Raw genomic sequence first — 26,485 nt, 5'->3', positions numbered from 1 at the left:
AAAAGCATCATTTGGAAGATATTTCATTTCTGCTCACAAGGTAAAAATTGAGACGTTAACACTGTTTGGTGTCAGTGAGTGCAACTAATCTCACTTCACTTTTAGCAAGACTTTGGCAAATAGTGATTAGTTCCTAAAAAGATGCACCAACATTTATGTCACTCTCAGTTGATGTTTATTGTCGAACTAAACATGGAACTTGGAGAATTAAACGTGTTTATAAAACAAGCACATAGCTTAAATATCGGCATAACTGATATTTGAACACGGGCTATGCAGTAACACATTGAGACATACAATCATGTTCTTAATCCTCTGGAAGAAACTAAGATGTCCATATTATACACACATCCATGTACATTGTATCCGTCAGTCTGTGTTATACCGCTCCCAGGAAGCCAAGGTGGACAGCAGCACAATAGCCAGTCAACTGAAAAAAGCCCTGACAAAAACAATTCAATTCGTTTTAATTCTATTAAATTGCCTTGATGGTATATTTTTATAAAGTACAATATAACAGAGAGATACTTTTGTCCAAGTAAAAAAATTAATAAATTGAACAGGACTTTGAACGCATTAAAGGCATTCTCATTCCTTTCAGTGGGTACAGATTATTTGAGATGTGAGTGATTTGAATTACGAATGTGGTCATGGAACAAATCAAACTCGTGTCTCGAGGCACAACTTTATTTTTAATGTTGATGATTAAACGTTCAGCAGGGCACATTGACCCGTGGAACTACAGGAGTGTTAAGTCAGAATGAATTATTAAGTACAGTGGGTCGGGGTTAACAAGTTTGTATCGCAGTGGAGAGGTTACAGGTTTGAATCTCAGCTTCAGCTTTCCTGTGTGGCGTTTGCAAATTATCCCCAAACTTGTGTGCGTTTTCTCTGGGTACTTCCTCCCACATTCTGAAGAACTCGTCCATGGAAACGCGTAGTTTTTTTTTTTTTTTTTTTTTTTTAAATTAACTACATTTGTGTAGTGGGCTCAACTGGTGACCAGTCCAGGGTGTATCCCAGCCCCAAACCTATACCAGATTTGCACAGGAGTGTCTTTCCCCTGAGTCCGACCTCCACTTGACCCTGTTGTGTTCCACTTTCCATGCTTTTCGGAACATGACGAAAATCAGAATCATATAGAAATCAGACTGTCGCGACGCAGTTTCACTCCCCGCCAAGCTTGTGGGTGGTTTCCAAACCACACGTCATGCCAAGCTTTTGAGAACTGTTGCAGTGAACTCCGTACCCACTGAGCAATTGGGTACAAGACCGGCAAGACCTCTCGCTGTTTTTTTGTCACACCGATGTTTTATTAAAGAGGAGTGGATGGGGGAGGGTGGACTCCCTTTGGTAAATCTGCCCTAAATTGCCTTATATTGTTACTATATATGTACTGTGTATATCTATCTGTGTCTGTCTGTCTGTCTGTCTGTCTGTCTATCTATCTATCTATCTATCTATCTATCTATCTATCTATCTATATCTATCTATCTATCTATCTATATCTATCTATCTATCTATCTATCTATCTATCTAGCTATCTATCTATCTACCTACCTACCTACCTACCTAACCTACCTACCTACCTACTACCTACCTACCTATCTATCTATCTATCTATCTACTACCTACCTACCTAACCTACCTACCTACCTAACCTACCTACCTACCTACCTACCTAACCTACCTACCTACCTACCTACCTACCTACCTACCTACCTACCTACCTACCTACCTACTACCTACCTACCTACTACCTACCTACCTACCACCTACCTACCTACCTACCTACCTACCTACCTACCTACCTACCTACCTACCTACCTACCTACCTACCTACCTACCTACCTACCTACCTACCTACCTACCTACCTACCTACGCTTATCCTCATCTCATGAGGGTCATGGGAGTGTTGGAGCCTATCCCAGCTGTCAATGGGCAGGAGACGGGGTACACCCTGAACTGGTTCCCAGCCAATTGCAGGGCACATAGAGACAAGCAGCCACACTCACAATCACACCTAGGGGCAATTTAGAGTCTCCAGTTAATTTTGCATGTTTTTGGGATGTGAGAGGAAATCAGAGTGCCTGGAGAAAACCCACGCAGGCACAGGGAGAACATGCAAACTCCACACAGGCAGGTCCGGGATCGAACCCGGGACCTCATGTCATTTAACCCACATTTCGCATAGGTTAGTTACTTCTGACCAATTGTTACGAAAGAATTTGTCCCATATTGTTTTCTACCGGCAATATTTAATAGAGGAACAAGTGAAAAGAAAGCATCTTTGCAGAGAACGTGAGGAATTGTGAGTAGGTTACCTTTAGAACTATACAGGAATAACTTTTAAGAGGGGTGTCAAATACATTTTTGTTCCAAACCACATCATAGCCTAACCATAGCGTAACCTTTCCTTCAGAATGCAGATTTGACTCTAAAAGAAATAGATGATGAATTTTGAAATCAGAAGACAGTAAAATAATTTTTGGTGTTCAAACATAATACAATTTAATGTAATACTGGGATTGGTAACAATAATGCTTGCAATATTTCAACTTTATCAATTAAGACAATTTGCAGCTTTCCTATTTCATGATTTGCTTTTCAGCGGCACATAGGCACAAGTTGAGTTTGGCAACTGTAACTTACGGTATTAAAAGTAGAGAACATCATAACTGTTATTTTATAGCCCATAAATATATGCAGTAAGAAAATAAAATGCCAACTTCACATTTAAGAAAGACTTGGGCCACATGACCAAATTACATAAAGATAATTAGGTGTGTAAGGGTTTCAACACCAGCATCTGTTACAACTTTGAGACCACTTCAGAAGACAGAAAGCCACAAAGCTGACTTGGATTCAGAACCTAATAAAGTAGCTGGCGAGTGGACTTCAACAGATCATGTTTTTTTTTTTTTTTTTTCCTGTTTCAACATTGGACACTTGTGTCATGTCGTACTGACCACGCAAAAATTAGAACGCTGAGTCGTTTCAAAGGCGACTACTGACGCAGACAGTCCACGCAGGAGCCCCTTAGTCACTGTCACTGCAAACCATGTGGTGTTAAATGACGTTTTTTTTTTTTTTTTAGGAAGTGGTATATCTTGCTACACTTTCCCCTCACACGCACGCACATTTTCATAGCAATGCAAGACTGTGGAAAAAGTATTTGCCCCCTTCCTGATTTATGGCACTTGAATGTTTCAGATACATCACACTCATTTTCATGTTTACCAAACACAACCCAACTACATATCAAAAAAGGTGGACTTACTGGTATTTTTCAGGTCCTTGTACATGAGAGTGTTTGAACTTGAGGACATGAACTGATGGCCAGCCAATAATTGCCGGCAAGATTTGGTAGACATCACAATTCATTGTTCCTGTTTTGTTAATCGTTGAAAGTCGTCCAGGACTTGAAATAGCGAAGCAGCCCCAGAACATCACGCTGCCATCAGAATGTTACACCGTTACCACCATAAGGTTCTTTGTCTTTTTTTTTTCTTTTTTTTTTGTGTACTATTTTGGTTATCTCGTGACTCAGCTGTGGTTGGTCAGTTAACTCATAATTTAGGTGGTACAATATATTTTTTTCACATAGACCCAGAAGTTATCATTTAAAAAAAAATGTATTTACTTTGGTTCTTTTTGAGAGATGTTAAAATTGTCCCATATTTTGGCTTGTTAGAGTGCTACCGTTATGAGCATAAGCAGCTCATGTATTGGATGGATTGATTGACCTCTATAGAGTGACCCTCTGAACAAAGAAATATATAGATATGTGTAAATTTCATATTAAAAAGACACCTTGGTTTTGTCATGCCTGACTTCTGTTTGACCCAGTTTCGTAGCCACTTTGTCCATATTTAGAAAAGACTGCACCCTTTCTGATTGGTTACTTCCATGGTGATGACCCACCCAGAAGCCCACATTTGTTATGTTTGCAGCGCTGCCTTTGGATTGGAAGTGTTGATAAGCTCGAGAAATTTAAATTACCTGATTTCAGGGCTCTTGACATAAAAAAAAAGCCCATCTGGAATTCAGGAATGTGTGGATGATTTTAACCTATTTCACATGTTTAGTGAGGCACCAAAGAGCAAAGTACTAGTAAAAGTAGCTTTGGTAAAATCCGGAATCTTTAAAGATCCAGAACATTTAAGTGCTATACACGTGTAAAAAAAATGTGATGAAATCAGGAAGGGGGCAAGTACTGTTTCACACAGTTTGTAAGATAAGAAGTAGACCTCGTTGGTTAAAGAGGTAAAACAATGGGCAATGTTTACTGATGAATACTTTTGTGATGTAATGTTATTTAATACTTATAAGCAATAGGGTGTAGGAAAGCAAATTGTGCAAAGGAATTCATTTGATTGTCTGTTGCACCCTTCTCTTTCTAATGGAGCCAAGCATTTTTATTATTGAAGGTGAGGCGATAAGGGCAGCGTTGAATGCTGCTTGACCGGTTCGCCATTGTTTTTTCCTCTCTTGCATAATACACATTTGGCTTTAGTGTTGACTTCTCCCATACATGTTTTCATTGTCTCTTTTGAATGTATGTGAATGCGTGTGTGTGTGGGAAGTGTTTACGCCATTTCTTGATGCATGGCTTGCACGTTGGACGCAGGTGACTGTTCACACCCAGAAGCACACCCAGGGGGGAAATTTACTAACTGCAAAAAAAATTAGACCAGTCAAAATTAGACCCCATTGGCTCCATGGTAGAGTAGTAGTGAGCAAAATTCCATCAACATGGAACAATTGTAATTTTTGTGTAATCCTGCCAACTGAGAAATGAACACCAGGTTTTTGTGCCTAATGTCACATGGCTTAAAAAAGTTGTTACACTTTTAAAATGGTAGTGACAGGTTTATTTTTGTAAATTTGATTTTGACCTAAAATGCGCACAAATCAGGGGCACAATTGCAGCTTGTTGGGATTTCTCGATGGATGAGTTGATAGATCCACCTCTAAAAAAAAAATGTAATGGGAATAGTCTCTTCTTTGCCAGATCCTCCAAAGTTTCAAAATCAGTTAATTGGTTTTTCCTTCTGGATTGGAGGTGAATCGTCTCAAACAACCAAGATCGGTTCATTTGTCCCAATTCCATTTTTGAGAATTCACATGAAATGGATGTGATAGCGGCGGCACAGTGGGGTAGCTTTAAAGTGTTAGCCTCACAGCCCTGGGGTCCAGGGTTCGAACCCAACCCAGCCTGTGTGGAGTTTTGCATGTTCTCCCGGTGCCTGCGTGGGTTTTCTCCAGGCGCTCTGGTTTCCTCCCACACCCCCAAAACATGCAACACACTAAATTGCCCATAGTGTGGTTGCGTGCTTCTGTGTGCCCTGCGATTGGCTGGCAACCAGTTTGAGGTGTACCCTGCCTTCTGCCCGTTGACAGCTGAGATAGGCTCCAGCACTCCCGCGACCCTTGTGAGAATAAGCAGCTAAGAAAATGGATGCATGTGATAGTAACAAGTTTATTCTTCAATATCGAAATGGATTTGGCCTAAAATGTACACAAATAACAAAGAACAAAAATGACTTGGGTCATCTGTTTTTTAGAAAGTAGTTTTGGAGTTTTTACCTGATCCTGTCATCTAACAATCAAACAAATTTCTATAAAAAAAACATCGGTTAACTTCTCAGGGCATGTAGGCTGTTGTTAACGCCGCTGTCTTTCCTGCACCACCTCTGTAAGTTGCCATTTATTAGCAGCTGCAGCTAACATGAAAAAAAGTCACTGTGCTCACAGCTGTTGATGCACTTTTAGCCATTTATCAAACGGCAAAAATGAACATACAAATGTAAACAAAAAAAAAACACAAACATGGACTCCAGCCTGCTTCTAGCACATGTATGCAAAAATTATGTACAGGAATTAGACGTTAAAAGGCAACTTTATTTCTCTATCTTTTATGTTTTTAATAAAATGCATCCATCCATTTTCTGTACTGCTTATCCTCACTAGGGTCGCAGGCACGCTTGAGCCTTTCCCAGCTATCTTTTGGCAAGAACTCCCAGAACTCGTCACAGGCCAATCGCAGGGTTCACATTCACACTTTATGGGCAATTCAGAGTCTTCAAACAACTTGGTGCACTTGTTTTTGGGGTATGTGGGATGTGGGAGGAAACCGGAATACCCGGAGAAACCCAGGTAGGCACACGGGGAGAACATGCAAAATACAGCGATTTAAACGCTGGTCCTCAGAACTCCGAGGCAGATGTGCTAATCACCCGCTCGCTGTGCCACCTTTATTAGAAACAAGTAAGAAAAATGTTTGTTGTTTTCAAGAGCTGGAAGGGATTAACGGCTCTTCTTTTCAGTGTGAAAAACTGATTTGACATATGAGTGAAATGAGCGATGAGCTCGGTCACAGAATGAATTCACCTTGTCCCTGAAGTTGTGGCAGTTGACTGTTGGGCTTTTTTTTGTGTGTGTTGTAATGACTGAGACAAAGTCCTCCTACACACCTCCAGGTGCACTAGTTCTGACATGTGGCAAGCCAAGTCGTGGCGCGACACACTCAAGCTCAGGAGTCACGCACGTGCTCCGACGCACACGCAGAAACGACAAAAACACGCAAATCATGTTTCATCTTTTATGCTTCTCGACGGCGTGTTTGCTCATGCACCTCACAAATGCATGCACGTTTCATTCATTCGCCTCTCCGTGCTGTCACTGACACGTTTAAAAAAAACAAAAAAAAGTTTGTTTTGATTGCAACGTGATTAATAGCCTTCTAAAGCCACAGTGCAACTTCTCTTGCTTCTTCCTGAGCTCAAAGCTCCTTCTATCCAAACACGCACCGTTCGCAAAACTTCAGGCGGTTCTATTTTCAGTCCTGGTCTGGCTGCCGGCCTACAAACGTAAAAATATCCAGATTTCGTCAACTATAAATAGTCTGCATTTTGTCCTAGTAGTAGCGTCCGAGGTGGTGGTACGCAAACGCCAAGCTGCAACAATGTCAGGGTGATGTGAATTCTGAGTAAACCCAACCTTGTTGCTGCATTCCAAAGTGTAAAAAAGGAAACAATAAGGTAATTGCCAGAGGCGGATGTTTTTTTTCCAGGACCAGAGCTGTATGATCCATTTTTATAGCCCTACTACCGCCGTTGTCTTATTTTAGTTGTTATACCAGTCAACTCATTCATTGTATACAGGGGTCCATTCAGGCATTTGTAGCCGTGTTTATCGGAAGTTTGTCACATTCTTATTTCTTCATTCCTCATCAACTACAATAGATTAAGTCGTGTACGGATTCTCATCATTGTTGATTTCAATTAAATGTTTTTTTCCACAATTATCCTTATTGTGAGAATTGTTCCTAAATTTTTCACAAAATTAGAACTCATAGTGGGCATTGTTATCAGTAAATATTGCAATACCACGCTATGTGGTAGTAAATGGATTAAGATTTGGAAAGTTGTGGTGGGCCGGTTTTGGCCCCCAGGTACAGGTTGAGTTTGACAACTGTGATTTACGGTATTAAAAATAGAGAACCTTAGTTTTCCCCTCCATTTGAAACACTCGAGCATAAAAGTTTCAAAGGGAAATTCCCATGGCTTGGATTAAAAATGTATCCAATAGGTCATGTAATATGTACTGTATCTTGAAAATGTAATGTTAATCCACTCTCATTTAATGGTGTTTTTAAGATTTTTATTGAAAATTCCAAATTTTCACGGGCGGCGCCATTTCGGTGAATCACATGACCTACGTGCGCGGATGGGACGTATTACGTGGCGCACCAAAGGCTCGATTACATGGGACACAATTATGGGCAGCGCTGATTTCTTGGGTTTATCCTCATCTGATGAAGAAATAGAAGTATCTGTTGAGTGGGAAGACGGAGGAATACATCCATCCAGATTTGAACCTGTGGCTGTAAATAATGTTGAATTTTCGGATGGTTCTTCGGACGGGAATGACGTGGAGTCTGATGAGCGAGCGCCGGTGGCAGGGCCGCCAGCTAGCTCGTGAGCTCCGGCGACCGGCCACAAGGGAGCTCCGGTGGCGGGCCGCGAACGAGTACCAGCCGCAAGCGAACTCTGGCGGCGCTCCGCGAGCGAGAGCGAGCTCCCGGCTATTCCGCCACGTAATACATCAGATCCGCACACGTAGGTCATTTGACTCTCCAAAATGGTGTTGCCCCTGAAAATTTGGAATTGTCGATAAAAAAATCTTCTCAAAACACCATTAAATGACAGAGGATTAACATTAAATTGTCAAGATACAGTACATATGACATGACCTATTGGATACATTGTTAATCCAAACCACTGGAATTTCCCTTCAACATGTTTATAATTCCAGATCTGAATCTTGTCACCTGTACTATTGTTAGTTACTTTTAGCTCTGAGCCTCAGGCTAGGCTGCCTCTCCGTTTGTTTATGTTCCACCTGAAGATGTTTCAAGTTTAATTAATTCATGATAAATATTTGTTAACTATTGGCTGAATCTTTTAATCAGCACATTCTAGCAATGAATTTGAATGGATTGGGGTTTCCAAAGCTGGGCAAGTGAGCTTTTCGTGACATTAGTATTTCTATAAGTACATTTGGCAAACTTTTTGAAAAGACTTTTTCTCAACAGGATTCAGTTTGCTGGACTTCATTCATTTTGCTTTCGCTCGGGTTTGATTCTCTGCCTCTCTGTTCAAATAGTATTCCACATTTCTTCTAAAGTCGTCCATATCTTTATGAAAAAAAAAAAAAAAATCGCAACTTTTTCTTCCAGTGCCCACTGCCTTTAAATTGAGTGCTGTTCTTTCAGGCAGGCGTAACCAGAGCGACAGATAGTAAAATAAACAAAATGGGTGACTTATTTCACGGGTCACGATCACAAACCAGACAGCCGCACGTACACGCGCCCGCTGCTGTTTGTGTGTGCTTTGCTTGGGCAATTGCTCAGCGAGCCACCCAAACATCAACAGGGTGAAGACGAACATGTTACGAGAAGGGTTCGTCTTGTTCCGACCGTGTCCTAATCTAGCTCTCTATTGACCAGATAAGAGGAAGACTGTAGAGACCAACCTGACGACAACAGGGTGGTTTGATCTTGTAATGAAATTGTAATTGTATGTATGAGCATTCTTGTTTTCATGAAATGAAACCTGCGTCGTTAGCGCAACGTGCATGTGAGTGCGTCTGCAGCTCCCAGGGGACGCTTCCCCCTTATTTTCTTATCTCGCCACAAGCTGCCACTTCTCCCCACATTCATCCGTTTTTCTGTTTGACATGTTTTTTTCTTGCTGTTTTTCTTTGAAGCAAGGACATATGGGATAAACACAGAAATGTTGTATCAGCTAACACGTCAACGATCCCGTTTCTCTCTCTCTGCAGCAGATATGGTGGACACCCAGCAGCTCCTTGCCTGGCCCGTGGGCTTCAGTCTGAGCGCCGCCGATCTGCCCGAACTGGACGAGAGCTCCCACTCGTTGGATGCCAAGCACCTGACCACATTGGACTACACCTCCATCTCATCCTCGTCTTCCTCCCTGTCACCCTCGCTCTTATCCTCCATGTCTTCTGTCGGCGTGACCTATGACCCCAGTCCGCTGCAGGGCGAGGACCACCTCACCAACCTGGACTACACCAGTATGCACAGCTACAGGACTCACACGGACATGCACAGTAAGTTATTCCTGCTTTCTGTAAACTGAGAGCGTCCGAAATCCAGTCATTTGTCTTCCAGTCCACCTTTCTTATTCTTGCAATGCATTTTTTTTCAAAATCAAATCATCTTTAAGCCATTTGTTTTGAAGAAAAAAAAAAAACATTTAGTACATACTCTGACGACCAGTCTAGGGGGTACCGCGCTTCTTTTGAGAAGGCTCTGCAGGGACAGACTCCATATCACCTCGAACACTGACCAGGATAACCAGATTAAAATTGATATCTAAACTGCATTGAGTCACCTGTTTATTGAGACTAAGTTGAAGCGTAATAATCTCACCCTTCCGCTGATAGATTCCATCAAATTGGAGCCAGAGTCGCCTCCACAACACACTGAGAGTCCGGCGTTCTCCAAGCTCCTGGACGACGCCTCAACAGCCGTGCTCAACATTGAGTGTCGCGTGTGTGGAGATAAAGCCTCCGGATTTCACTACGGGGTCCACGCTTGTGAGGGATGTAAGGTAGGTTACTCTATTGGTCATTTTCAAGGCAAGGCACATTTATTTAGATAGCTCAGCGAGTTTTATGATTAAAAGATCAAAGTACAGAAAATACAAAAAAAAAAAGCTTGAAAAATGTAGTGCAAGATATCCATCCATCCATCCATCCATCCAGTTTCTTAGCCGCTTATCCTCACGAGGGTCGTGGGGAGTGCGTGAGCCTATCCCAGCTGTCAACGGGTAGGAGGCAGGGTACACCCTGAACTGGTTGCCAGCCAATCACAGGGCACATCTTGACAAACAGTCGCACTCACAATCACACTTAGGGGCAATTTAGAGTGTTCACTTAATGTTGCATTTTTTTTGGGATATGGGAGTAAACTGGAGGGCCCGGAGAAAACCCTCGTAGGCACGAGGGGAACCTGCAAACTCCACACAAGGCTGGCATTGAAACCGGGTCCTCAGAACTGTGAGGCCAACACTTTACCAGCTGATTAACCGTGCCGCCCCCAGTGCAAGAAATATCATTTAAAAATGGAAATGCTGTAAAGTGCTAATTCATATGCATGAAAAAAAAAGGATACTTTCTAACCTTGACTTAAAAGTATTGACACTTTGGGCAGCCTTCACTTCTGTTGGCACCTAATTGCATTTTTTTTTATGCAGCATAACAGCTAAATACTGCTTTGCCATGTTGCTTCAGATCAGAGGCACTGAAATACACAACGACAGTCATCAAAGATTAAATGACGAATCAACATTTTTTTTTTTTCTCACAAATTTTCTTTTCCCCCTGTAGAGTGGAGATTTTGACTTTGAAGGCTCAATTGTTACCTCGACTAAATCATTTTCAATCACGGATTAATTTTCTTTTGAATGAATTTCCTTTTTTAAATGTTGGTTCTGTCTAAATTTTATTGCTTTTATACATTTATATTAATAATGTGCAGTATATATTGAAACCAGCGGCATCGGGGATCCGCTGGCAATGCGTTGGCCTCACAGTTCTGAAGACCCGGGTTTGATCCTAGCTCCGCCTGTGTGGAGTTTGTATGTTCTCCCCGGTTTTCTCCGGGCACCCCGTTTTCCTCCCACATCCCAAAAAACATGCATTAATTGAACACTCTAAATTGCCCCTAGGTGTGAGTGTGAGTGCGGCTATTTGTCTCGATGTGCCCTGCGATTGGCTGGCAACCTGTTCAGTACCCCGCCTCCTGCCCGTTGACAGCTGGGATAGGCTCCAGCACTCATCGCGACCCTCGTGAGAATAAGCGGCAAAGAAACTGGATGGATGGATGTATAGAAACTATTTTATTTTAGTTTTGCGGAACATGCAAGTCACTTTTACTGCATGCTGAACTAGTCTAGCTACATAATACACAAAGGTGACTTCAGGAACTGACAGTATTTTAATTCCTAAACTTGATGGTGTTTCTTTGCCCTCGTCGATCATTGTTAGGTGAAACATTTTGATTTGTGAGGGATTGTCTGCATTTTCTGATCCATGAGACAAAGTTTCTGTTTCTTTTCCAGTTATACAGGTAGCCCTGCACACCTCAGTCATTTTTCTTGCACAGTACATTTTTTATGTCCAATGTTCGGATCCACGTATTGTTGGTAGCTTTCTGAGGCAGAGTGTAAGGAACAGTCATTGTTCTTAAGTCTCCGGGGAGTGAGGAGGGGACTCACCAGATGCGGAGGTCAGCCAAGGAGGCAAACACTTTAATTGTTTTAAAAGAGAAAACATTCTTTATTAAGGCGGAGTCTTGACCCCCTTTAACTTCCTCCGCCTTTAAATAATGCATTATTTTCTTTAAAAAAGGGAAAAGCTACGTGGATGAATGAGGATCCTTAAATGCAGTGAGTTTCACCAAAAAAGTAATATGATGGGTGTCTTAAAATAGGGGGGCATAGCCGGTAATGTCATTCTTTAATGTCAGTTATATACTTCCTAAAGTAGTGGCAAATCAATTCCTACCCCTCAGATAAGATATAAGACATTTTATTTCACATTCATGAAATGATTGTTGTGCCCTGCGACTGACTGGGGATCAGTTCAGGGTTTAGTCCGCCTTTGGCCCAAAGTCAGCTGGGATAGGCTCCAGCGCCCCGTGATCCTAACCAGGATAAGCGATGTTGAAAATGGATGAATGGATAGATGAATAAATGATTTTCTTTCTTGCAGGGTTTTTTCAGGCGCACCATCCGGTTAAAGCTGGTATACGATCACTGTGACCTTCACTGTCGCATTCACAAGAAGTCCCGCAACAAATGTCAGTACTGTCGCTTTCAGAAGTGCCTCAACGTCGGCATGTCACATAATGGTAAGATGGCATAATAATGAATGATTAAAACATAATGACAAGCTCACACTGTCAATGGTGTTACTACGTAGGGCATCCAAGAACAACCACGTGTATACAAATCCAATTCGGGTCTATTCCAGTCCACTAGAGCCTTATTTTAGGTAGATTCGAGTTGAACAACAACTCCAGTGAGCGTGCCCTTCAGTTAACTTTTATTCCTGACTTAGCGTTGAGTTACCTCTACTAGAACACTAGTGTCCCATCATCTGGGACCTTACCTAGGGTAGTTTTAAGATAAACGTGACTTAAATTTGCTTTGATTCCATTTGTTTTTCTTGTTCCTTATTTAGCTTTGACTTAACTCAAATATAACGTAAGTTAGCTTCAATTCCAATTAGCATTGACCTTACTTTGCTTTCATTTCAGTTAACTACATTTTTAGTTCACCTCTATTTCAGCTAGCTACCCTTACTTAAAGATGATTAAAGACAAATCTAGTTAGCTTTACCCCCTGTCAATTAAAGTTGACTTCAACTCCTGTTAGCTTTTTTTTCCCAGTCAGCTAGGACTTAACATAACTTTGATTAAATTTCTATTCTTGTGACCTTTGACCATTACCTTAAATTTGATTAGTTATTCAGACTGTGCCAGTTAGTTAGTTATTATTCTCATTAGCTTGAGGTACTTAAGTTTGAGTCAAAGTAAACACAACTCCCATGAGCTTCTCTTCCAGTTAGCGAGCCCCTCACCTATATTTGGATTCTAGTTGACGATAACTCTAGCTTCTACTCCCGTTAGCTAGTATATTCTCACCTTTGATGCAAGTTGACGACAACCCCAGGTTCTACCTTAGCTTTGACAGCAGTTGACTGCAACTCCCTTTAGCTTCTATTCCAGTTTTGAGTCCTTACTTAGCTTGGATTGTACTCAACTCCAACCTCAGTTTAGTTTGCAAGAGCCTTACTTAGCATTGATTCTCCAGTTAGCTTCTATTCCAGTTAGCTGAGCCTGGGAATCCAAATCCAAATTACGTCAACAATGCTAGCTATCCATGTTACTTTATTTACAATCACAACTCCAGTTAGCGACATTTTCTCATGTTCTTGTATTTGAAAGATAAATTCTGACATGCAACCATCATTTACTATATAACACTGTACTTCATGTCGTACTTCGTATGATGTGTGTGTGTTTTTTTTTTTTTTTTTTTAATGCGATCAATAATTTACATGCAGGGTGCATAGACCTCCACTGTTTTGCTTTGTCACCGTAGTGGGCCCATTGCCCAGTTGTTTGGTTCGCAAAAAAAAATGAAAAAAAATTGTTTAAGGTGACCTTTCACCTCCCACTCACACGCAACTGCTCATACTAGAATGTAGGGATGATGAATGTCATTTTATTATCATCCTAAATATGCATAAAGAACAGATTTTCAACTTCCATCCATTAATTTTCTATTCTTCATTTGGGTGTTTTGGAGCAGATCTGAGCTGAGTTTATGTGAGAGAAACTGAGTACATCGTTGACTGGCTGCCAAACAATCACAGCACACATTCACATCTCACATAATGAACGTAACATGTAACATCAACATTAACTTGGGAAAATGCACCACAAAAACTATCCCAAAAATTTGCTTCAGTCTCTTTATCAGAACTGTTCTGCAAGCAGTATTTCTTGCAGGAAGTGCGGAAACTGTGTTTGATGAAATTTATTATATAAGCCTGTGTGTCTTATAACATGTTCCTGTGTTTTGGTCCCAACCACCCCTGTTTTGTTGTGTCATTTCCCAGCTATTCGTTTTGGCCGGATGCCCCAGGCGGAGAAGGAGAAACTGCTGGCGGAGTTCTCCTCCGACATTGAGCACATTCACCCGGAGGCAGCCGATCTGAGGGCCTTGGCCAAACATTTGTATGAGGCCTATCTCAAGTACTTCCCCCTCACCAAGGCCAAGGCCAGGGCCATCCTCTCTGGCAAAACCGGAGACAATGCAGTAAGCAACACTTTCAGCGTTTCGTTGTTTGCTACTATGCTTTTACACTGGAACCACCGAAGTCCAAAACCCTCTTGGCGCTTCTCCTATGATAGGATCGCAACACAAAATTTTGTCAAGGACAGAACACAGGATAGGACCCAAATGCAAATGTTCCCAGTGAGATTGATTACTATCATAATAAATTGGTCCAGAACCGTGGCCATGTTTTGGGTAACTTTTTTTTTTTAAACTGCTTGCAAAACGTTTGGGAAAGTAACCTAAAATTCACTAGAATGTTAACAAGGAGGCTTATTACTGTAATTCCCCGCCTACAGAGCGGACCTGGTTATAAGGCTCACCCAGTAAATTTGTCAAGGAAATGCCATTTGGTACATACATAACGCCAACATTGAAACCCACATTGAAGCATGAGATATTTACAAAGAAAGACGCTACATAGAGGGTTTAACGCTAGCGCAGCGCTAACAGGACCGGTTAAAAAAAAAAAAGCAAACCGGTAAAAATCACTGAGACACGGCAGTAACACGTTAGCGCAGCGCTAACAGAGCCGGACCGGTAAAAGTCACTTCCTCGGCACATATGTTCCACTGGTCTCACTCTTACCTTTTCCGCTCATGTGCCCCCTTGCGGGTGTTTGAAAAAAATGCACAAATTAGCCGCATCACCGCTTAAAGCGCAGGGTTGAAAGTGTGTGAAAAAAGTCGCGGCTTGGAGGGCGGAAATTATAGTACCTTCTCTTAACCTTTTGAATCGGCGTGCCCAACTGTTTAATGTTTTACAGTTGTGCTTTTTGTTGATCTTGCTATTTTTTTAAAAGCAAATTCACAACAGGTGTTTGACCCATGAATGGACCAAAATATTTCTCGATTCATTTGGAATTGTATTTAAACTGTCCTCTTTGTCGTACTGCTGTACGTGTGACCAAGACGAAAAATATGCAACTCTCCAAATAGGATGTTCTCAAAGGAAAGTTCCAGTGAAGTTTGTGTCATATCATCATGCTGAGTGAAACATTCTTGGAATTATGTAGAAAAACAAAAAACAAAAACAGCTCCTTGTTAGAAAAACAGCCAGTTGTGCAAAAAGTACGGAAACGTTGACCATTTGGACATGTGTATTCAATGCTTTAAATTCACCTGTAAAACTCCAATTTAGTCCAATTTAGGTTTATCCTCAAATTTCAAAAGTAGTGTATATTAACATGAACATCACGTAACTAGAAGCAGAGGTTAACCATTCTATTATTAAGACATTACAAAACACTCTTTAACTATTTCTTTCTAGCTAGGCAGCACCTTGCACAGGAAACTATTACACAATAGTTAACACCTTCTATCAAGATTATCCTGCATATTATAAGATTTTCCTTAGGTCTGATGTGTGTTAAGTGTGGATATGTCAGGAACAGGTCCAGACCGACCATCTGAAATGATGAACATAGTAAATATTTACTTCCAAAACATTGGCACATACAGATCTTTGTTTCTCTAACAGAAAAGTACTTTCTCTGGTTTTCACATCTCGCTCACATTATGGTGGTCACACTGTGTAGCGGGAAATGTGGATATTCACAGTTTCTTTTTGCATCTACATCTGAATTTCAGAACAGCTTTTTCAGCCATAACTTTTGAGTTCCTTGTCTATGTGGCCATAACACAATGGAATATGAGTTTTGAGGGCTGAGTTGTTGCATTATAACAAAGTAATTACATCTTAGTACTGGTGTAGTAATGTAAGAATGACTACCGACTGCTAATGTAATCATGTGATGTAGTGTTTGTAGTGATCAGTATCTACGGAATACTAATTTTGTAATTTAGTGAATTGATGCAATGACACAGGAAATATGGTTGAATGCAATTGTGACCATGTAAATCTGTTAAAAGTAGCATTGTACTGAAGGGAAACAGATATTTGTGTAGTAGCCCTGACTACTGTGAATTCACGTGTCGTCACGTTAACAGTAATTATTGTGCTTGGTTGCAAAGGACTACGAGCAGCAGTATTATCTGCATTTTGTCTCCGTCAAGTAGGTAGGAGTTCAAGGATCTTCAGTTAGCTTATTATGACTGTTCCTGACAGCGACAGCCGCCGAATGGCTCAGACTGATCTGTCTGGGGGTTGTCGGGGGATTGTCTCCTGAGTCCAGGCAGTGGGGGATTTCTTCTCTCACTTCCTCGCTCCATTTCTGCGGATTGTTGTTTTCCAACAGGGGAGCTTTCACATGTTTGAATAAATGTGTTGGACTTCCACAGTACATGAGTCCTTTTCACACATTGGGATTGTGTCTTTTTCTGCCTGAAAATAAGGCCACCTGGTTCTACCCTTCCTCGCTGCCATCCTTTGGGTCCTTCTTTCTGTGCTGCCTGGATGTGCGTAAATTGCTGGCCGGGCAACGCAGGCTGAGATGACTTTCTTGCTAACCAGGAGCCGCTGCGTCACATGACTGGCGGCACAAAATCAGACACAACAGAGGGAGAGCGAAGTGTGTCTGGCGTGCTTGATGTTATTGGGTCGTCTGTAAAGCTGATTCATATTCATTCATCCATTCATCCATCCATCCATTGTTTTTCCTGCTTATCCTCACAAGGGTTGCAGGGAGTGCTGGAGCCTATTAAAGGTGTCAACGGGCAGGTGGCGGGCTACACCCTGAACTGGTTGCCAGCCAATCGCAGGGCACGTTGAGACAAACAGGCGCACTCACAATCAGACCTACGGGCAATTTAGAGTCTCCAATTAATGCTTGTTTTTGGGATGTGGAAGAAAAATGGAGTGCCTGGAGAAAACCCACGCAGGTACGGCGACCATGCAAACTCCACATAGGCAGGGCTGGGAATTTAAGCACTACATTGTTTTTTTTTTTTTTTTACTTTAATTAACTAGATTCATTGAAAAATAGTTCTACAACCTAACATTTTGAATGGTATTTTGTTGGCCAGTGGATATCTGTTTTATTCTATTTCTATTCATCTATTTGCACATAAGGGTGAGGTCTAAAATACTGTATGGATTAAAAAAGGGCACAAACATTTGCCAATAATTGCATGCAATTTTAAGGGAAACTACTACATCAGGATCTATCTTGTTATTGGGACAGTAAAATTAATTTCATCAGTACATAAAATTGTGTCCGTCTTATATAAGTCACATTAATGCTGAAAACGGTTTGAAGTAATTCATCTTGATGTCATTTTCTACTTCGCAAAAATGTGTCATTAGAACAGACTTGTGTGGATCATCGTCCTCATTGTCCAATTAATGTTTCATGTTTTTGGGATGGGGGAGGAAACCGGAGTAGCCGGAGAAAACCCACGCAGGGACTGGGAGAACTCCACTGGAGAACAAACTCCACACAGGCGGGGTCTGGGTCCTCAGAACTGTGAGGCCAACGCTTTACCAGCTGAGCCACCGTGCTGCCCTCAAATTCATTCATTCATCTTAAATTTTTTCATGTGTCTCTTAGCCTTTTGTCATCCATGACATGAAGTCTCTGATGGAGGGTGAGCAGTTCATTAACTGCAGGCAGATGCCTTTTCAGGAGCACCAGCAAGAGGCTTCTGCCCTTTCTGCTACGAACGGAGGTGAGTTGGCGACAAATCCGCCGTCACACCGGCCACTTTTGAAAGTTGAATGTACCGTTACAATGGGACACTTTTTCGACAGTCTTAAAATCCTTCAAACCCAAAATGCAGATATAAATGTAGCCTGCCTTGTTAGTTGAGTTGGCTAACGTTAGCATTTTTGTCCGCAAAAATACAAGCTCACATGTCAACGACATTCAGATCGTTGTTCGAGTTTAATAGTCTAACAGCGTCTGCGAAAAAGTTGCTCCTCAGCCTGGTGGTTCTGCTCCTCATCCTCTTGCCCAAGGGAAGTAAATGCAAGAGAGGACAAATCCAAACCACGTTTTCATTCGCAGGTGCTGTCCTGGGGTCGGAGTACAGCTTTCTGGGAATGACGAGCATCACAGACCACGGAACGACAAATGCAGTTGAGCTGCGTTTCTTCTACAGCTGCCAGTCGCGCTCGGCCGAGGCCGTGAGGGAAGTGACTGAGTTTGCCAAGAGCATCCCAGGATTCGTCGACCTGGATCTCAATGATCAGGTGAGAGTGAGACTTCCTCTGGATTTTATAGTCTTTTTACATCTTTTTGAGCTCTTTAGCAACAGGAATAACCAGCAGTATTTTTGGCCCGATAGAATTTTTGCTATATAGAATACTAGCAGGTTATCTTGCTATAAAACAATTCTGAACTTGTAATTTTTCCTCTACAGTTACCACATACATGTGCATTTTTGATGCTGTAAATATTTATACAGTAAACTATTTGGAGATTTAATAAAAAAAAAAAAAAATCCAATTTTTTTTCTCTTATTTTGGGGGAACCAACCCAGAAACATTCATTACAGGAATATTATTGGATTCTACTTAATAATCACAATAATCGCAGGTGACGTTGCTCAAGTACGGCGTGATCGAAGTCCTCATCATCATGATGGCGCCCCTGATGAACAAAGACGGCACCCTGATCTCGTACGGCCAGATCTTCATGACGCGGGAGTTCCTGAAGAGTCTCCGGAAGCCGTTTTGCCACCTGATGGAGCCCAAGTTCGAGTTCTCTGTCAAATTCAACACGCTAGAGCTGGACGACAGCGACATGGCATTGTTCCTGGCCGTCATTATCCTCAGCGGAGGTGAGTGATCGTTTGTCAAGAAAAATCTTTATAAAGTCCTCTCGGGGCCACGCTGAATTCATGAAAAAAATATCGTCAATTTAAGTTTATTATACATTATGAGGATTTGTGGGACAGATATTTTGGAGCTTCTCAGTTTTTAGAATTGCACGGGCTGACCAATCAAACGCGCTCATGGATAGTTTATGGTGGTGTAAAGTTTCCAGTCTCAAATCCATCCAGCCATCCATTTTCTTAGCCGTTTATCCTCACAAGGGTCACAAGGGAGTGCTGGAGCCAATCCCAGCCGTCAACGGGCAGGAGGCAGGGTACACCCTGAACTGGTTGCCACCCAATTGCAGGGTACATCGAGACAAACAGCCGCACTCACAATCACACCTCGGGGCAATTTAGAGTGTCCAATTAATGTTGCATGGGATATGGGAGGAAACCCGGGTGCCCGGAGAAAACCAACGCAGGCACGGGGAGCACATGCGAATGCCACACAGGCGGGGCTGGATTGAACCTGGGACCTCAGAACTGTGAGGCCAACGCTTTACCAGCTGATCCACTGTGCCACCAGTCTCAAATATTAATCTTCTTCTTTTCCTTTCGGCTTGTCCCGTTAGGGGTCGCCACAGCGTGCCATCTTAGATGAACGCATATTTGTTTGGCACAGTTTTACGCCAGATGCCCTTCCTCTCAGCATTTAGCTGGGGAGAGTCTCAAATATTAATATTAATAGGAAAAGGAACAAAGAATTCTTGTAATCTGTAGTCACATTTTTGATGAGTGGAAAATGTTTGTTAGTATTAAGTATGGTTAAGTGGTAATCCATTGTTACATTTATTATTTTAGGGAGCTTTGAAGTAGTGCTATTAAGACATCTGAGATTCAGCTGACAACAAAAATTGCTATTTTTGTTCATGGTTGTTCGGCTTTGACATTTGTGAGGTTTTAGGTAATGTCGCTGATTAGCTTAAGGTTAGTCCTTGAACCCGATAAAAAGGCAAGTCCGACATTTATGTCGCTTATTAACTTAAATTACCATGATTAGCGCTTGAGATGAAGATAAATGGCTTATTTGAAGAATAATCAGATTTGTTTTAGATAGGACAAAGTTACCCATAGTAAGTTTTATAGGCCAACTCGCTAATGATTAATCATAATTGCCATTCATATGTAGTTTAGACATAAAATTGTAACCGTTTTTTAATATTCCAGTTTTCATAAATCAAACCTGTACCATGATTGCACTCACCAGAAAACTTAAAATGCCCCAAATTTGAATGAATGCTGTGATGCGTAATCCAGTTCATTACGCTTCCTGATCACTGCAGCAGTCGTTGCGTATCAGTTATTCAAGATAACTGCTACACTGCAAAATAGAATTTGAAATACAGGGAAAAAAATATCGACAAAAAGGAAAGGAAAAAGAAAGTCCGTGGATGTCAGTGATAAATGCCATCGATATCCACTGGCCAACAAAATACCACTCAAAATATGAGGTTGTAGAACTATTTTTCAATGTATCTAGTAAATTAAACTGAAATAAAAAAACAATGTAGTACTTAAATTCCCGGCCCCGCCTATGTGGAGTTGTACCTGCGTGGGTTTTCTCCAAGCACTCCATTTTTCTTCCACATCCCAAAAACAAGCATTAATCGGAGACTCTAAATTGCCCCTAGGTGTGATTGTGAGTGCGACTGTTTGTCTCAACGTACCCTGCGATTGGCTGGCAGAAATAAATGGATGGGCCAGAAATAATCCAGAAAAAAAAAGTCACGCATTCACAAATGGAGACGGCATGCATGTAGATGTGCCGAATAATTACTGGAACGGGATCTTTCCTTGCCAGTTATTCAAAATAAAGAAAGAAAAATAAATAATCCATAAATTTAAAAAAATAAAGTCCATGGCACGCTTGGTCACGTCCATATGCGATTTACATGTCTCTGTATCATACTACAGTCAATATCATTAAGCGAAGAGTCCTGTAATGTAATCCATAAAGTCAAGAAAACAAAACATGCTTTGTCCTCCATATGAAGCGTGTATGGGTCATATCGATAATGCAGCAGCTCATCGCGCCTGCTGTGTTCATGATAAACACCACCGTTCAGAATAAATAAGAAATAAAGAGAACGACTAGAAATAATCTACAGAGTCGGGGCAAAAAATCCACCGCATGCTTGGTCACATGTTTGTATCTTATAATTAATACTGTTAAAAAGAACACTTGGTCACGTGCACTTGTCTTCAAAAACAACCATCAAAACAAAATAACAAGACTAATTTAACAAGACTGGAGTCTTACTGCTTTCACAGTTAGTCTATAACACAGGTATCAAACTCAAGACCCGGAGGCCAGGTCTGGCTCGCCGCATGATTTTATGTGGCCCGCGTAGGCAAATCATGTCTATCAATTTCCATGATGTTTTTTTTTTCAATCTGTACCAAAATTTTAAATTGTCATATCATAAATGATAACGTTGAGCTATTACAATCATTTTTGTGGTGTTACCAAACAACAATAGTTGTAAAAACCCGTTACCCTTGATTTCTGATTTCAAAACTAGTTCATATATTTCATGTGTAAATATGATAAAGATTTTTATCATTTCACAGCCACAACGGCCCTTTTGAGGGGAACCTTAAGTACAATGTGGCCTGCAACAAAAATGAGTTTGACACCCCTGGTCTAGAATGTAATCGCCAAGTTTTTTCCTCTTTTTCTTATGTTGGATTAAGTGTTGTAAAAACCCCAAATAACAGAAGAAGATTTGGAAAGTTTATCCCATAAATCTCTTCATCGAGGTCTCCCATGAAGTACTACAGAAAATGATAGCATCGGGAGTAGTTATTGGTAATTTAGGTAGTGTACTGTATATGTCAATATTATGGCAATATATGGCTGATTTTATTCATGTATTGGGATTCGGGGAAGCAACCGCAGTTCCAGCTGAGAACATAAAACCTACGCGGTGTTGCATTGTGTAATCGTTTTTGGCCCCGTGTATAATGCGCGCACGTACATCTGCTTGTGCTGTCACCCAGACCGTCCGGGCCTCTTGAACGTCAAGCCCATCGAGCAGCTCCAGGAGACGGTGCTGCACTCCCTGGAGCTGCAGCTCAAAGTCAGCCACCCGGACTCCCTGCAGCTGTTCGCCAAGCTGCTCCAGAAGATGACCGACCTGCGGCAGATCGTCACCGACCACGTGCACGTCATCCAGCTGCTCAAGAAGACCGAGGTGGACATGTTGCTGCACCCGCTGCTGCAGGAGATCATGAAGGACTTGTATTAGGAGCGAGACCACGACGGACGCATGAGGTTGCATCAAGGGTCCGGAATTGAGAAAGAGACCAGGCGAAAACATGAAGGTCAGGCGCCTCGTCTAGACTGTGTACACTCATTCCTGACATGGTTTTGGCTTGCAAAACCACAGCGTGCCGTTCTGATTCCGACCCGAGAGATTTCTGATTGGCACGCTGAACTCGTGATGGAGGCCAAATGTAACTGTGAACGCCACACAGTGTGCTTGTATGTGGCTTATCATGCCTAACACACGCAAAGCTTGAGAATTTCCATGATGTTCAGTGACGTCATGGGATCAATTGCGTAACTCCCCCACACACCCCCCAAGCAATCTGAAGGTGCCATCTTGTTATGGAAATCCGCTTCATCTGACCAATGAGATGAACAATCAGATTGTTCCCTGTCACATATTTTTACTCTCAGCTGTCAAGGAACAATCAAGACGAGCATGTCACTACTGTGCCTTTGAACTGTAAAATGTATTTTGCATATAGTGGAAACATCAATGTTGCTCTCATTTCACAACCAACGTTTTCCCCCCCTGGAAATATGGTAAACGAAAATCGAAAAACCTCCAGTAGTTCAAGCCAGCAACCCCACCCACCCACCCACAAAAAAAATGTAATTCCAAATTATATTATCGTATTTCTCCTGAAAATGACTTGCGGAAAATTGGATTTTGGAAAAAATGGAGTGCAAAAACAAAACAAAACACGGTGCACAGCTTCTCCATAACGCCCTTTTGAAATAAATGAATGCATTCCAGCAATGTTTTTAAGGAAAATATGACTGTTCATTATTGTTGGATATAAAAGCATACAAAATCAAATAGAATGTACAGAGTTCAGGTTTTTGCATCACAATTTCCTGTTTTAATTCAGTGGACATTGTGTTGGTCCTTGTGGTACGTATTTGTACCTCGGTCACCAGGGAGCACTATAATACATAGAGTGGGGCCATTGTTTTGCTGTTTGTTTGTTTGTTTTGTGCTTCCACTTGTGAGGACAAAGTTGAGTTACAAGGGCTATATGGTGGCAGTGGACTCAGCTCAACTCACTTGAGAAGAAGCAGCACATTAGCAAATAGTGAAAAAGGATTTTAAGAAATTGCTTCAAAGTCTTTATTGTCCCCGCTGAGGTTTACTGTCCAATTAAACGGCAAGTATAGAGAACTACATAACATACATACATAACTACATATATTTAAAACAATCACACAGTTTAGCATGTCTCGCCACTAGCCTTATGCTAATGCTAAACAGCATGTATGTTGTACTGCTAACACCAATGGTACAGCAACACATGTAGACCAACAAAATTCGAGTTTTTATAGTCATATTTTATTTATCCTCTGCAAAAAAAAAAAAAAGACTAATATTAGTGCTGCACTGATGGGTCTTGATCTCTGTTTTACACTGCCCCCGGTGGCCAAGGCAGGCACACTGGAAATAGTGGCCTAATGGCTATTTAATTGATGCAATGTGAGAAAAACTTTTATTCTTTTTCATTTTATTTATGTCATTACTGTATGTGTTTATAAAATACTAATGTCCATAGTGATATTATGGGATGATATTTTTCCTTATTATAATACACACAGCACCGTGTATTTTTTGGGGGGGTTGGGGGGTTAAAAAGAGATTACTGGCATTTCCATTCATTTCAATGGGAAAAGCTGATTTGAGATGTTTTGAGATGTGACCGTGGTCATGGAAGAAATTCAATTAATGTTTCAAGACACCACTGTACTTACGCCGTAAAATGCAGTAATTCTCATTTTCAGTAGAGCATAAAGAATACATACCTGTGAGTATTGATAACGTTACTGCAGCGTTCTCGTTCAGCTATCAGTTGTTTCAAGGTTTATCAGTACCAGTCGTGAATGCACGTGAGCCTATTTGTGGGTTTTGTGCATTGTGTAGTTTCGAGTTAGCTGACTTTCATAAAGTGGAGTTCAGATGGTTTTGTATTTCTCTTTATTTTATGTTCAATTTTACAGTCGACTTCAACTGGGAGTGGCAATAAAGCAGCCCGAAGCCAACGGACGTCTTCGCTGTATGCCAGAGTGCTGCCTGTTGTTGTGAAAGTTCCTGCTGCCATCTAACTCGAGTCATTGCTCCCAACACAAGGCAAAATGAAAAAATAAAAGAAAAATAATCCGCTGAGCAACTGCTCGTATCTTGAAAAATTTTGGTCACTTGTATGATGAGGTAGAGTGCGGGGGGACTAGTGGTTAGTGCCGTTGCTGAAGAAAGTCTAGAGCAGGGGTGTCGATCTCATTTTTGTCGCAGGACACATTCTAGTTACGATTTCCCTAAGAGGGCCGTTATGGCTGTCAAACCATGAAAATCTTTTGCCTCATCATATTTACACATGAACTTTATGAGCTAGTTTTGCAATCGGAAATCAAGGGTAATGGGCTTTTGAACTATTGCTGATGTTTGGGCACACAATCCATGCAATATCGCAACGTTATCATTTATGACATGACAATTTGAAATTTTGGGACCGATTTTAACACAAATCCTGGAAGTTGAAACTCGTAATTTGCCTTCTCGGGCCACACAAAATCATGTGGCGGTCCGGATCTGGCCCCCGGACCTTAAGTTTGACACCCTTGGTCTAGAGGTTCTTTGTTTTAGATCTTGGATTGAGCCATCCATTTTCTCAGCCGCTTATCCTCACAAAGGTTGTGGGAGTGCTGGAACCTATCCCAGCTGTCATTGGGCAGGAGGCAGGGTCCACCTTGAACTGGTTGCCAGCCAATCGCTGGGCACATCAAGACTGTCGCACTCACAATCACACTTAGGGGCAATTTAGAGTGTCCAATTAATGTTGCATGTTTTTTGGGATGTGGGAGGAAACCAGAGTGCCCGAAGAAAACCCACGCAGGCACTGGGAGAACATGCAAACTCCACACGGGCGGGGTTGGAATTTGAACCCTCAGAACTGTGAGGGCAACGCCCTAACCAGCAGCACCTCCGTGCCGCCAAGTGAGCCTTTCTCTATTTTCGTGCATTTTCATCACGCTTTTGGTTACTCCAGCTTCCTCCAACATTGCAAAAACATGCATGTTAGATTTATTGAAGACTCCTAACTCTTGGTTTTCGTTCTATATGTGCCCTACGATTGGCTGATGACCAGTCCAGGGTGTAACCTGCCTCTCGCGCAAAGTCCCCCACGATAGGCTCTTTGCCATCATTAGTAAAGTTCTGTGGTCATGTCACACAGACAAAAAAAGCCAAAGAAAAAGCAAAACACTTGTGAATTTAAGTTGAGCTTCAGTCTTATGAAGCCTCGGCACGTGACAAAGGCTTGAACTCTTACATTTGTTTTACTTCTGAGATGCCGACTTTAGAGGGTCCATTGTACACATACAATATGTACATATAAAATGTATTGTTTGTGTTCTATATTTGTTATTATATATGTATTTTTCTGCACCGTTGCTGTTTTTTTTTTTTTTTTTTTTTTTTTTTTTTTTTTTTTTTTTTGTTAAAATTATTTGAACTCACGTGTCAATGCAAAGTTCCGGACGTGCCTTATCCATCGATCAAGATGTTTTCTTGTAGTGAACACAGATGAAGGGACCTGATTATTTGTTGCAATTAAATCAAGATATTTTCTAACTTTTTGCACATTCGTCTCCTGTGGAACGTTGCACAAGCGTCTGGAAAAACATTTCCAAATTGCTTCCCTGAGAGCCTCCACTCTTGGAAGTGTATTTTACAACGGTGACATCAGCACCTCTTAGCAAACCCATACACACACACACACACACACGCACACACCCTTTGGTGCGATTGCAACACTCCTTTTTTTTTGTGGCATTCAAAATTATATTTATGTGTTCATGTAATCATCCCCTTTTGTTCCCCTGGTTTTAACGTGTCTTTTGAAGAGGTGAGGCAGTGTGGATCACATGACAGCAGTCAAGGTCAATGTGAGGACGTTCACATTAGCTGTGAGGTCATTTCAACAAGACCACACACTCATAAGTTTACAAAGAGCCTTATCTTTTCTTCTTTTTTTTTGACCATGTTCCTTTTAAATGACTACATTAAAATGCCTTC

General features: G+C 41.4%; 1 protein-coding gene across 1 annotated transcript in view; it reads left to right on the top strand.

Annotated features, from left to right (window-relative positions):
• pparg (peroxisome proliferator-activated receptor gamma) overlaps positions 1-26,485 on the top strand; it is a 40,406-nt gene extending 13,921 nt beyond the window's left edge. Inside the window, exons 2-9 of the mRNA XM_061831841.1 lie at positions 9,350-9,640; positions 9,977-10,143; positions 12,308-12,446; positions 14,222-14,421; positions 17,888-18,005; positions 18,344-18,528; positions 18,875-19,118; positions 22,155-26,485. Of these exons, the coding sequence (XP_061687825.1) occupies positions 9,350-9,640; positions 9,977-10,143; positions 12,308-12,446; positions 14,222-14,421; positions 17,888-18,005; positions 18,344-18,528; positions 18,875-19,118; positions 22,155-22,402 (1,592 nt within the window). The 3' untranslated portion in view covers positions 22,403-26,485. The remainder of the gene's footprint in view (positions 1-9,349; positions 9,641-9,976; positions 10,144-12,307; positions 12,447-14,221; positions 14,422-17,887; positions 18,006-18,343; positions 18,529-18,874; positions 19,119-22,154) is intronic.

The sequence above is a fragment of the Syngnathoides biaculeatus genome, chromosome 10, assembly GCF_019802595.1.
Source record: "Syngnathoides biaculeatus isolate LvHL_M chromosome 10, ASM1980259v1, whole genome shotgun sequence".
NCBI lineage: Eukaryota > Metazoa > Chordata > Actinopteri > Syngnathiformes > Syngnathidae > Syngnathoides > Syngnathoides biaculeatus.
The sequence above is the reverse complement of the archived record's forward strand: the minus strand, read 5'-3'. Positions and strand labels throughout refer to the sequence as shown.